This window comes from Rhinolophus sinicus, linkage group LG11 (assembly GCF_036562045.2).
Source record: "Rhinolophus sinicus isolate RSC01 linkage group LG11, ASM3656204v1, whole genome shotgun sequence".
Classification (NCBI taxonomy): Eukaryota; Metazoa; Chordata; class Mammalia; order Chiroptera; family Rhinolophidae; genus Rhinolophus; species Rhinolophus sinicus.
The window spans coordinates 76,015,320-76,029,917 of NC_133760.1; the positions used below are offsets into that span (position 1 = coordinate 76,015,320).

A 14,598-nucleotide genomic window follows, 5' to 3' on the forward strand; every position below is an offset into this window, starting at 1 on the left:
TAATGTATTTATTTTCATTATTACTATATTAAGAATTTTTGCTTTTAACTTTACAGGGAGGTTTTATCAATATTTTCTTCTTTTGGTGCTATTAAGGTTATGCTAGTCTCATGTAATAGATTTCTATCTTTTTCTACCATCCAGGATAATTTCTGTAATAAAAATAATCTGTAATATGGAAAGTTTAACAAAGTTCACTGTAAAATATGGGTCTAATGACTTTTTTGTATTTATTTTCTTCTCATACAGAGTTCCAAATGTGTCTCTATAAGTTGTATATTTTAATTGACAAAATGTATCAGGCACCAAAAATTGAGAATGTTGTAATGAATACGTGTAGACCCTCACCCAGTTTAAGAAATACATTCTTACACATAGAACTGAATTCCTGTTCTGCCCTCAACCCCATTTCTAACCCCTCCCCACACAGGACCTACCCAGACTGGGTTTTTCACTCCACTGCATGTCTTACGCACCTGCTATTACTGAAACAGTAAGATGCACATGCAAATTATACTGTATTTACCTTCCTGCAAGTTGCCTTTTTCTCTCAACATTTATAGTATGTTCCATGAAGCTCCGGCTCATGTTTTGAAAAGCTACATGCTACTCCCGTGTTAACAACCACGGCATCTGTACTCAACTCTGCTGCTGGGTACTTAGATTGCTTTAGGTTTTGACACGACAAGTCTGGCATGGAATTGATTTCCGCTTTGTCTTTCTCCTCCAAAAAGCTCCCAACTTACTTTTTCCCCTTACGGAAAAATGAGTGCACATGAGCAGGGTTTTCTGCCCTTTTTAAATTTACTTTTGCTTTTTTCCCTTCAGTTGAGAAACTTTCAGTGTCCTGAAACCCTGATCGCCTGTATTTTCTGTGCATTCCAAAAGAACTCATCTTCCCTATGTGTCTAATTTCTACCTAAGAAAGCTCCAGATCCTGGGCATTTCTCTTTAGTACTCTTGTAAGAAACAAGAGGCAAACCTACATTTTCAGGTAGAAGACTGGAAGGGGTCTGCATCACTGTTTGGGTTCTACTACGTCAGCAGCGCACAACTTGAAACCAAAGAGGAAGGCAGTGATTTTTACTGTTTAGTCAACAAGACTTTTGCGGGTGGGGCTAGTATTCTTTCAGGAAGAGCACTCCTTCGGTATTTAGTTTAAGGGTGGGGCATTTCACAAATTTCCCCAAGAAGTAATCTTTTCAGACATGTCAGCTTTGTTTCCTTGTCTTCTATTGATCAGAGAGCTTTAACTTCACGTAGTCCTACAAGCTAATGAGTGAAGATTTGCTATTAGAATGAGTGGCTGATTTGACATCTGTGATGTGTGCATTCTAGTCAGTTTGTGTGAAAAATGCATGTGATACATTTACACTGCAAAAGAATGAAATGGATAGTTTTACATTGTATGTTTAAAACAAGCACACTTTTCTTAGATTATACCAAAACTAGGGATAAAAACGTTTCAGTATTATATTAGCTACATTCTACTTTTAAAAGAACACTTAACTTTATTTTTTGTGTTGATTTCCTTTATACTGTGATATGTGTCTAAAATAACAAAGTCAGATTTAGTTCCAGCTGAATAATGCTATTTGACCATGGTGTGTCTATCAGAGGGCGCTATACTAGAAAACTTTGATGCTCCATTGAGATATGAGTTTCCTGTCTACCCATCACACATGCATACTTATAAAAATACTAGTGCTGAAACCTTCCTTGCCTTGCTTAGGTAAGTTACGCTTTATCTTGTAAACAATATTAAAGTATTTTATGTGTATTACTCATGACACGTCTTCCTAACTCGTAGGCTAAAGGTATACCAAGACCCATTCGGCGGCTGGCAAACAGCCTCAACCATTCTTCCCAGAGTGCCTCACAAATATTATCTTCTATATGTGCTGTGATGTGAAAACGCTTGGGAAACACATGCTATATAGTCCCATGACTCCTTGCAGACACCCTTTACCCTTTAAGAAACAGTTTTATATCTTCCTGACTCCATAATGTCTAGAATACTCCTCTGAACACAGTACAATTAATCTCGAATGACTTGACATTAATTTCTAATACCAATTAGACCTTAAAAGTTTAACTGGTTATTTTACTTTTAATTGGTGAATATTTTGCACATTCGCCAACAGCTAGCACTACTGGCCAATTCTATCATAAAGCTTTTGCGTAATAGTAAGAATGTTGAATTTGAAAACACCTACAGAAACTTTTGCCTTGAAAAGGTTTTCAGTTTCAAGGCCAAAAATCCTATAATTTAGAAATAATAAGTACACTGTGATTCTGCTTTTAAAGAATCTACAGTAGTGAACAGAAACACACACTCTTCTTGGGACATTTCCTAACATGCACGCAGTTATGAAACACCTGAGTTGGCTGCTGGCAGTGGCACAAACTGGTCATCCACAGGAAGAGCTTCTCAAAGGCTCTTGCGTTCTTCCAAAGCTTTGGATGTGCTCATATTAAAACAAAAATGATTTTAACCACACAAAGGGCCACCCAAATACTACAGAATTATCTACAGAGGGTGCCACAAAAATTGTATAGACATTTTAAGAACGGAAAAATTCTATTAAAATTGTAATACTCATTAAAATATATACCGATAACAAAAGATGAATACAAGGCATGTGTATGCATTTTTTTGGCAGCCCCAGTATAGCTGTGCTTAATTACTGTCCTACAAATTTCATGTTTCAAGAATGTCTGCGATGAGCCGGAATTGGTAGGGCACCTTTCTTTGAGTCAGGTCTCACTTGTTTTTAAAATCCTGCATGACGACAGGCCTCCTGAGTGTCTGTGCCACACATCTGTGAACCCACCCAAATGTACTACGGACGTGTGCCCAGGTATAGTCCGCACAACACACACGTCATGACACTCCCTCTGCTGATTCAGGCCCTCAGCCACTTCAGGCCTCAGTTGCATGAAGTCCTCTCCTCTCTTCATAGCTAGTCACTCCCTTGGTAACACCTGTCATTACTAATAACTTTAAGTCTTCAAAATCTCATTTTTAAGCACACACGTTGGCCACCACTTCCTACATTTCTAGGTCATTCCTTTTAGGATCCCAACTCAAAGCATTCCTATAATCCTGTGGACGAAAAAGGGATTCTGTAATAAGCTATAAACTCCTACCTGCGCAGGTCATGGTGGGCAGCCACATCCTAGGCCTGCAACTTCTTTTGCGAAATGTCTATAAGCCAGCCCTGTCCATTGTGCCTCTAGGTTAACACACCTTTGAAATGCCAGCAGTCATGCCCGTCCTCAAGAGAGCACGTAATCTTAACCATCCTGCAATCCAATCCCGCTTTTTTTCTTAGCTCTATATAATCTTCCTTTAATTTCCTCCTTAACTCCATACGCATTAAAGAAACTGCAAAACTGTCCTTCTCCAGAGCATTTGAGATCTTGCCTCCTGGCAAATGTTGTCAGTCTGGCTCAAATAAAATCGTGTAAAAAGCTTTGCTCACTTTAAACTCCCCACCAGCAGGCTTGAGGATCCTTTGCTTTACCTGGCTTTCAGGCTGTGTTTCCCAGATCCATCCACTCTGCCTTCTGCTACCCCAGAGCACCACTCTACCCAAAGTCTGCAGTATCTAGTGCTACATGACATTTCCCCTTGAAATCAAAAGCCTAAGCTTCTGGTCTATTAAAGCTACATATATCCCTGAGCTTTAGGATATGCTGGGTTTCCATTCTTCCACTTTAATAAAATGCTATCTTTATACCATAAAAGACTACCCCATTGTACAACCATTATTTCAAACTGTGTTCTGAATTATCTTGATAAATATTACTTTTCACATGCACACCATCTTAAAAACAATTGAATGTATTTTCAAGAAAGCATTCTAGGCCATAAAACAGAGCCAAAGCAATTGACCTTCAGGGGTTACGAACCCATGACAACCCAATTGATACAACTGAGCTAATAATTAAAGATTCACCTAGCATTTAGTTCAAAATTTATCATCTGACTTTTGAAAATATCTTAAATTTGCCAATTCATTTTCTGTAGGAATCCCAAATATGGCAAAACTTACATTTTAAAAGTTGAGAAAATGATTTAAGCAAAAATGTCATAATTTCATATTATATTCTCAATGCTTTCAAAGCCCAACAGTGATTTTTAAAAAGAAATTAAACAACATGCTTACATTGAGAGAATTTAAAAAATCTATACAATTCAAGCTAATGAAATATTTTATTGTACATAATAAAAGTGGTGTTTTTTAAAAAAACATTTCCAGGCCCAGACATCTGCAGGAGTATGTGAGGAAAGGATTCCACTGGAGTGTAATAAGCGATACTCAAATGAACAAAACCATAATCCACCCCACTCCCTATAGTAAATACTAACATTCACTACAGGCTTGAAATTCCTGTAGCATCAGTAAATGTATTTTTAAAAATATTACAAACATGCATACGATGCACAGGGAGATGGGAAAATTCAGACTGTAACTACGCACCATATGTACGCCCAGCTTTTCTAGTTTTCAACCAGTAAAGAATCACAATATCCAAAGAAAGTATTTTAAAATAGTCTATGACTCACTGGTAAGTGATTTTCTACTCAAATAAATAGGAAAATTTTCATTTTAATGTCACATTGAATTTCAGTACTTTTCAACCAAGAAAAAAGAAATAAACTGAGACATGGTCATGAGTTCAGGATTATATATATTACAATTTGCCTTGTTATAATACATTTGTGGCTTTATGATAAAAATAACTGAGGAACATATGGAATTCAAGCTAATTTGCGTAACTGTCACAAGAAAAAAGCATTAAATGCATTTCTGAAATAAGTATTCTCATTTAATTCCAGAATTTCAAAACAGCATTAGATCTTGGCTTTGTTTAAAAAAAGTTCAGTTAAACACTAAGCTAGCTAAATAACCTTCTTGAAAGGTTTCAACACAATTGATATAGAAAATGCTTTCCCTCTAATCTTGGTCTTACATGAATGGGAGAGATGAGGGGAAAGGCAGGCAATTTCTTTAGCAGCGTATCTGGCTAAATCCATCGACCACCTTGACCTAGAATGTCAACTGTTGACCCCATTAAAAAGCCTGGGAAGATATCAAAAGTTAACCCACATCATAAACCAAAAGACAATAACTTTAGGATTACGGTAAGTAAAATGTTTTTGAAACACTTCAAAAACTTTGAACATTAAAACTAGAGGAATCATCTCTTCATTGTAAGAAAAGAAAGACGTAACTGAAAGTGAAAGACATTTAAACTAAACTGATTTTCAATCTTCTTTGAACAAAAGAAATGAAAAATAATGGTCGATTAGCTAAGCTTTGTGCTCTAACCAAACTAATTAATTACAGTGATTTTAAATGGCAACAGCCCATCTGGGTAGCTTGACAGTTCAAAATACGTTTGCAATGAGTTTTTTAAAACGCAAAGACACTAACATGACCCGGTCATGCAATGTTCCCCTTATGCATTCTGCATCTCTTTGCCAATCTTGTAGCTGAGGATCTTGTTCCAATCAATCTTAGTGCGTGTAACTGGCAACTGCCGACGTAAGGCTTTGAACGTAGTGTCGGACATTGTCTGGTAATTCTCACTGATGGCGGTCTATGAAAACAGCAGTGAAAAGTTTAAAGAAATAAAAGGAACAAAACAATGTATAAAACACATAGAAGTTTTAGGAAAATCCCATATTTCAGTACCCTGTTTCAGTCAAATAAAAACCCCAATATGGTTTCAAAAGCTGTTTAATTAAATTTGAGGAAATGAAATTTTGAATAATTAAATTTGAGGAAATGAAATTGTAAATGAGAATTAGTATTTGTGAATCCTCATTTTGGAGCTGTTTTACTATTTCACTCAAAATTTAATAAATTAGTTTGCAAGGAGTGGAAACGTATCTAATCCATATATTAAATGCTTAAGTTCAAGACTGGAGTTTAGAAGCTGATAAATAATGTAAAAAGCAGAGTACAAAATTAAGTATGATCTAAGCAGATCACACAAGATCCGAATGCTTTGGGAAACACCTCCTAAATGAACATTTCCAACCAGAAACAAAATAAGCATGTAAAATTTTGGCATATTTCGATAAATACTCTGAAATTACAGTTGGCTAAAAGTGCATTCTGGCTACACTTTCACAAGTTTGCCCCTTAAAAACAAACAAGCAAAGAAAAAACACAAAAAAGACTATTATAGTGAAACACTGAAAATATTCAGGCTATTACTGAAATTCAAATTTCAGTGCCATTACTTATAAGTAAATATTATACAATATTTTTGAAAATCATACCTGATATTCATTTTCGGCAGCTTCTACAATCTTTATAAATTCTTTTGCTGTTTGCACCTCATTCTAAATGAAAAACAAAACCAAAAGTAAATAAAACAGTAATTTAAAACTATACTACTGTTATTTTTAAATAGGCCTGTCAATATATGTATGGGTAATAATTTCTAATTTAATAAGTAACAAATGGAAATTATAATTAGGTGAAGGAAAAATACTGTAAGATCAATTGTTCTACGTCTAAGGGGGAACTAGGCAAAAAAAAAAAATATATATATATATATTTTTTAAAGGAGGGTGCAGCTCAGCGGCCCAGGCGCGGATCGAACCAGCAACCTTGGTGTTATTAGCACCACAATCTAACAAATTGAGCTAACCAGCCACCCAGGCAAAAATATTTTAAAAGTCTACAGAATGAGGCTGGTCTCAGTGTTACACTGGTTAAGGAGAGTGAAATTCTGATAATACACATTGCTGAAAAATTCGATTGTAATACTTAACATGCATTCCAATTAACATGCATTACAGGTAACAAAGTCATAGACTCCTAATTAATGACTATATCTAAATATTGTTAAATTTACTGAACAATATTCACCACCATAATGACACATTAAAAATTACCAATTAGGAAGAGCATATTTTAAATTTACTGTAGTGTTTAGAAAAAATTTTTTAACTTTCTAATATAGGGGTTTCTTTGCTTTTTCCTAACAGTGAAGTTAATGGAAATCTAGACTCTTTCATAAAACAGTGTGAATGTAAAATTCTCAAATACCTTACTTTACATATTATTTACAGTTGACCCTTGAACAACATGGGTTTGAATTGTGCAAGTCAAACCCATGGATTTAAATGTATTTTCGGATTTAAATGTATTTTTTTCTCCCTTATGATTTTTAATAATGTTTTTGTTTCTCTACCTTACTTTGATATAAGAATACAGTATAAAATACATACAACATATGAAACATGTGTTAATCAAGCTTCCGGTCAACAGTAAGCTATTAGTAGCTACATTTCTCAGGAGTCAAAAGGTATATGCAGATATTTGATTGTGAGGGGGGTCAGCCCCTTTCACCCTTGCATTGTTTAAGGGCCAACTATATATATACATTTATACATATGTATTTATATTTTTATAATGGGTGTATTTTTCTCCATCCAAAAACAAGAATGAAAACCCTATAAAATAAAGTGAAAAATACATTCCTAAAAATCTCAGCAAAAACTGACATATTAGTTAAGTTTAATTATTATGACCATCTCTTACAACTCCAGTCTATAATTTTGTAGACAAATCTCTCTTAAGAATAATCTTTGCTCAATGTCTAACTCTTCAAAGAAGGTAATACCTAATACCAAATATCCTGTTATGCAAATAAATTACATGTATGCTCTTGATATAGAACTACACCGAATACAATGTCTCATGGAAAACCAGACATTTGGATGTTTCTTTTACTGGCAAATTTTGTAAGAAGAGTACCACTTAGCAAAAAAGCAGAAATCACCGAAGTGCTACAGAAAACTTCTTAAACATACAGCTTTCTTCTCTTCTCAGGTAGCATCTGGCTTACCACATTCATAAATGTTTCTTAATGTTAAATCAAACCTTTCTTAAATTAAAAATGAACTTTTCCTTAGTATTTGTAGGAATATTAGTTGATGTTTAAAATATATTGGTACCTTTAGGTATACAACACAAATGTTTATGGGAAAATGTCACTGTTCATGTTTTATTATTAATATCCTTAGGGCAAAAAAGATTCCACAAAGAAATAGCTGCATGTGCAATGGAAAGAATGTGTGAAAGAACTCTGTGGGGAAATAAAACCAAGTTCAAAGTTTCTTGAATTTGAAAGCTGAACTTCAGAAAAAGTTCACTAAATCATACTCCAAACAGATAAAGGGGGAATAAAGCAAACAATACAAACATAAAAGTTATGTTCAGGATCATAGATGTAAATTTAAGAGCTAAAACTATAATAGTCTTAGAAGAAAACACTGAAGCTAAATCTTCACGACCATGGGTTATGCAATGGTTTCTATTAAAATACCAAAAGCACATGTAGTAAAAGAAAAAAATAAACTGGACTACATCAAAACTGAACTCTTTTGTTCTACACATGCTACGATCAAGAAAGTGAAAAGATATATAGAATGGGAGAAAATATTTGCAAATCATGTATCTGATATAGGACTTATATCCAGAATAAATAAGCAACAACTACAACTCAACAATAAAAACAAATAACCAATTAAGAAACAGGCAAAGGATCTGAATAGACATTTTCAATACACAAATGACCACTAAACACATGAAAAGATGCTCATTATCATTACCCATCAGGAATATGTAAACAAAACACACAATGAGATACCATTTCATACTGACTAGGATGGCTATAACCAAAAAGACAGACACTAAGTTTGGTGATGATGTGGAGAAACTGATGGGAGTTTTTCAAAACTGGCAGTTCTTCAAACGTTTAACATAGAACTACCATATGACCCAGCAACTCCACTGCCACATATATCCCAAAGAGAAACTATAACAAATGTCTATACCAAAAATAGCACATGAAGTTAGTTCATGGAAGCAAAAAAGTAGAAAACAACACAAATGTTTGTCAACTGATAAAACGGATAAATAAAATGTGGTATATAGAATTCTATTCATCAATTAAAAGGAATGGAATACTGATATACGAGTATACTCCAATATGGACGAACCCTGAAAACATTACGCTAAGTGAAATGAGGCAGTCACAAAATACCATGTATGTAGGATTCCATTTACAGGACATGCCCAGAACAGGCAAATCCATACAGTCAGAAAGCCGACTCATGGTTGCCTAGGGCTGAGAGGGATTTGAGGGAAGAGTTGGTGGAGGAAATGGGGAGTGACTGCTAATAGACACAAAATTTTGGGAGGACAAACATGTTCTAAATTAGACTGGTGATTGTTTCACAATCCCATTAATATACTAATAAACAGTGAATTTTAAAGTTTAACTGGGTGAGCTGAATGGTATGTGAATTGTATCTCAATAAAGCTAAGAAAAAGTTAGGTACCGATTTCTATTACTTACCATCTATTTTTTTATTTAAATTTTTTTTTTTATTGGGGAATATTGGGGAACAGTATGTTTCTCCAGGGCCCATCAGCTCCAAGTCATTGTCCTTCAGTCTAGTTGCAGACGGCGCAGCTCTGCTCCAAGGCCAGTCACCGTTTTCAATCTTTAGTTGCAGGGGGTGCAGCCCACCATCCCATACAGGAATTGAACTGGCGACCTTTTTGAGAGCTTGCACTCTAACCAATTGAGCCATGAGGCCCGCCCCTCTGGAAGCTCAGCAGCAGCTCACTGTCTTCAATCTAGTTGTGGAAGGTGCAGCTCATTGGCCCATGTGGGAATTGAACCAGCAATCCTGTTGTTCAGAGCTCGCGCTCTAACCAACTGAGCCATCCGGCTGCCCTACTTACCATCTTTAATCTACCCTGTTTCCCTGAAAATAAGACTTAGCTGGACAATCAGTTCTAATGCATCTTTTGGAGAAAAAACGAATATAAGACACAGTATTATATTATATTAGACCCGGTCTCATAGTAAAATAAGACCGGATCTTATATTAACTTTTGCTCCAAAAGACACATTAGAGCTGACTGTCCAGCTAGATCTTATTTTCGGGGAAACACGGTATCTAAAAAGACTTTAATCTGAAGCAGGACTATTACTTAAGATGTTAATTCCAAAACCTCTGGCTTTATAGAAGTCAGGCTATTTGAATATGACTTTGAACTAATTACTTACAGACACTGGCAGGGGATCCTGTGTATCTTTATGACTCACTAGCTGAACATTACCATCTTCGTAATAATGAACCTATTAGAAGGAGAAATTACACAAACCAGTTATAGGTAGAAGCCTCAAGGTCTCTCGACTCAGTAATCATATCAATGCAGACGACGACCATTTCAGCTCTAACCTAACTTCTCTGCTGAACTCTGGACCTTTCAAACCCCAGAAAGTCTCTCCCCTCAGCCTTGTTAGGAAAGTAGTCAGCAGGTCCTGCAGTTACTCAGGAAGTCCTCCCCTGTCTGACTGCTGGACGTTTTCACCTCATAGATCTAATGGTGTCTAAATGCAAGATTTCCAAAATCAAGCTCACAACATTTTCTCCCCAACACTGCTCTCCTTTTGTGTATTTCCGCCAATCATTTAATTCATCAAATTTCAAAGACGTAAATTTATTCAATAAACATTGAGTGATTATTATATATGCCTCTTACTAAGGTTCTAGGGACACACAGCTTTTAAAAAGATGGTTCCTGATCTCATATTTTAACACAACATATTAAGTAAGAGGTATGTTAAAAGTATATTAGCAATACTCTAGACTTTGAATGTTAAAAAAGGACTTCAGAAAAGAGGTGACACTGCACTTGGATTTAGCAAAATGACTGACAAATCAGATAAGATAAGGAAACAGCTTCGAGACCAGCATTCTTAGGAAGGCTTGGAGGTACTTGTGAGTGGCCTGATAGTGAGGTCAGGGAGGGAGAGAAGTGGCTGGAGAATAGTATATAACAGGAAACAAGCCAGCTTTGGGCCTTGCATGCAATGCAAATATGTCAGGACTATCTAGTAGGTGAGAATGTACTGCTAGAATGGTCTTAAGTAGGCAAATAATACATCCAGATTTAAATTTTAAAAAATCGTCTTTCTTGATGGCAATGCGAAAAAATGGATTAGGGGACGGCAAAGGGCCTAGCAATTCAACAAAATAAAGTTACAATCATATGCCAGGCATGATGCTAAGTGCTGAAGACAGAGTTGTGAACCAGACAAGCCCAGCTCTCAACAAGCTTTGGTCCACAGGGACACCATTTTAGAAATTATCCAGGTGACAGCTGCTGAGGCCTAACTGAAGGAAAGAAGAATGTTAACAAAATGGCTACCATTCATTAAACACTTTATGTCTGTCTTGGTTCTATCAATTTTGCCCACATTATCTAATATCTTTAAACAACCCATATGAGATTATTTATTATGGCTGTTTTTTTAGCCGATGAGGAAACAAACAAAAAGAGCTTAAATGACTTTCTGATGTCACACAACTAAAAGCTGGCAGAGCTGGGATTCAAACTCAGGTAGTTTGGTTTCAAAATTCACGCTCTTAACCTCCTTTCCTGAGCCCCTAAGAGACAGTCACAAAGACACATAAGTAACAGGATATAGACTAGAAATGAATATTGGAGTCAGATGACAGAGCAGCCACGTCTGATTCATCTTTATTCCTCTTCGCACATCTTTCATGATACTTGATCAATAAATGTAGTGAACAAATGTGTGAACCAAGACAGAAACAGGTTAGTCAGTATTTCCTGTAACTTACTTAGTAATATCTAGATTGAAATACATAGTCTTAGTTATCAAATATTCTTCTAGATAAACATTTGAGCTCACATTAAAATTCAAAGAATTCAGTTCTAATAGGTTTCATATAAGAGCCAAATATGAGTACAGGAGATACTTAAAAGATATGTACTATGTACATATATTAATATATACATATAATAAGTACATATGTTTACACATCTAAACACACACACGTTAATTAAATTATACTTCAGCCAACTCCACCCAGCTGAGAAGAGAGAATGCACAACTCCACCTCAAAAGGTGCTTACATGAACAAACTGTATGAAGAGCAGACCAAATGGCAGCATCTAATTTTAGCTGTGGTTTTAGAATTTGTCAGCTATCCTCCCAGATTTTTGATGACTACAGAATGAACTACAAGGTTATTTAAAAGATGAAATCAGTACTACTTGTTCCCATTACCTCAAAACAAAGATCTGAAAAGAAATGGTTATTGTATATCATGAAAATATAAACTTAAGAAGCAGTTATTTTCCCATTCAAAACCATCTCAAGATAACTAAACAAATTCTTTTTATTTCATACCTGAATTTTCAAGATGCCAACCACCTGAGTGGTTGAAGGAGTAATTGTAAACTTCCACTCTGATCTCCAACGACCATTCCTTAAAAATAAAAACAGCAGCTGTAGATAAGGTAGGGAAAATAATTTGAATAAATTTCAAGTTCCAGATTTAAATCTAACGCTGCAATATGAGAATGTGGGGGATGGATGCTGGACATTCATTTTCTAATCACTGAAATATTCAAAAGAATCAAAAGGTTAAGTTCAGTTATGAGCTATATAGAACTGAATCTTCATCCTACTGATAAAAAAGGACCTATATAATGGAGGCAACTTCAGAATTCAAATCCTGAAGCTTAAAATACATTTGAAAACTAAGTACCAAATAATTAAAGAAGAATGGATAGTAAAACATCATTCTTAAGGAGGTTTTGATATCTGGAAAGAGAAGGGCTATAAATATGAAGAGTTATAAGCATCAGATTTTTTTATTTTCCAATTTTAGGTTTAAAGTTTTCATATAAAAGGCACATTCTCCTTCTACTTCCTGAAATTATTTTCAGTATACAAATCAACACATATTCATCATGGTAGCCAATTGTGACATTACAAACAAGCAATAGGTATGTTATCATTTTTGTCTCCCAGATAATGAACTTCTTTTTCTAACAGCCTTTTCACAGCAACTCCTTTTCTTTTGATCTCTCCTTGCTCTTTGCATGCTAAAGACATTCTGATATGCAAATTTATACCTGTTATTATTATTTTTTTTTTGCAAACAGCATATATTTCTAAAATAGTCACAGGGCTAATGGATCACTTTCCTGGTTTTGGTATAAAATTATTTCTGGGTTCCTTCTGACATTCTTTCAGTCTAACCAATCATGAAAATCTGTAGAATGATGGTATGGTATTCTTATCATTAAAAGTTAACATTTAAAAAATACTATTATTAGAGCGATGTATATGTTCTACAGGCTAAAAGATAATTTTACAACTTGTCTTGATTTTTAGTGACTCATTCAAAAATTATCCATAGAAGCTTAGCTGAGAAGAATCTATGTCTATTCATTTTATTTCATGATTCCAAAATAAGTTATTCTTTTTATTTAGGTATTAGTATCAAGCATTAGTGAGTTCTAAGAATATAAATTTCTGATTTATTATGATAATATGCGTATATCACAACTGATTGTAAAAAGAAATTCCAAATCAAGTAATGGTGCCAATTTGAAAACGATTTCATAAGATCCTTCCAAAGATATTACTATAAGTAATAGTAAATGATATTGAGTAGAGAGCACCCTTTCATTAATGGAGTAAACAGTCAAGATGTCCTACCCTTTAATTATATTCTTCCCTTCTCTTCTAGTAATGTTGTCATTGCAAACGTGTTCATTCAAACATTTGCTAAACCTCCAGTACTGCCAGACATTAGGGAAAGAGTAGAGACCATGAAGAGAATATCTCTAGTGAATCTATGGAACATCCATGACTAGTTATCTTCTGATTTTTATTCTACCTCTATTTTAGGTAGACTGAGGTATATTTCTTTGTACCAAAATATTTAGATTTAAATTATTGTGATATGTGATGTTTAGCACTTAGGAATATCATACAAATTTTGTCTTTTCCAAAAAGTGCGAATCATTTTTAACTTCAATGATATAATGTTCATAGTGGTAGTTCAGAAAAAATTCAGATATGTAGCGTGAAATAGTGAGAATAGAAAATTCAAGGACAGCATCTTCATTTTACATATGCTAAAACTCAAATAATTTGTGTTTTTGAAAACTAGTAAATTTACTAAACATTTCCAATATATTCTAAAGTAAAACTTAGTAACAAGAATTTGCCTTTAATAGTAGTTCAATCAGATTGATTTTATCATACATATCATGGCACAAGTAGGATAAATTGTGATTTTGTGCAGATTTATTTCTTTAGGACACTAGTACATTGATGTTACAAATTTTTAGGGCTAAAATGGAGAAACTACATTTATATGAAGTTCATAGAAGTACACCATAAAAGGTGACTGCAGCCTGTCATGGAGGCATATGTTTACACAGGAATGGATTTTCCTTCAGTGGTAATGTATCTGCATTCCTCCAAACGTTCTTGGTTAACCTGGTAACCTTGCATTTATTTCTGAGATGGTTTAGTATGGGAGCAACCTTGGGCCCCAGACCAAACTGGTCCTCAGGGGTTACTGACACCTGTTTACTTTATCCTCGGTAGCACCCCCAACCAACCTGGCTAGCAAGTCAAAGACTAAGATACTTAAAAGGTAAATATTATAACCATACTTACTCTGATGACCTTAGTGTGTATTAACTAAAAAGGGGATAA

At 34.8% G+C, this 14,598-nt stretch overlaps 1 protein-coding gene across 1 annotated transcript in view; it reads right to left on the reverse strand.

The window, feature by feature from the left end:
- Nucleotides 1-4,681: 4,681 nt before the first annotated feature.
- Nucleotides 4,682-14,598, reverse strand: part of CAPZA2 (capping actin protein of muscle Z-line subunit alpha 2) — a 47,068-nt gene continuing 37,151 nt past the window's right edge. Inside the window, exons 7-10 of the mRNA XM_019743218.2 lie at nt 12,268-12,346; nt 10,111-10,182; nt 6,299-6,361; nt 4,682-5,610 (exon numbers count right to left, since the gene is read on the reverse strand). Of these exons, the coding sequence (XP_019598777.1) occupies nt 5,470-5,610; nt 6,299-6,361; nt 10,111-10,182; nt 12,268-12,346 (355 nt within the window). The 3' untranslated portion in view covers nt 4,682-5,469. The remainder of the gene's footprint in view (nt 5,611-6,298; nt 6,362-10,110; nt 10,183-12,267; nt 12,347-14,598) is intronic.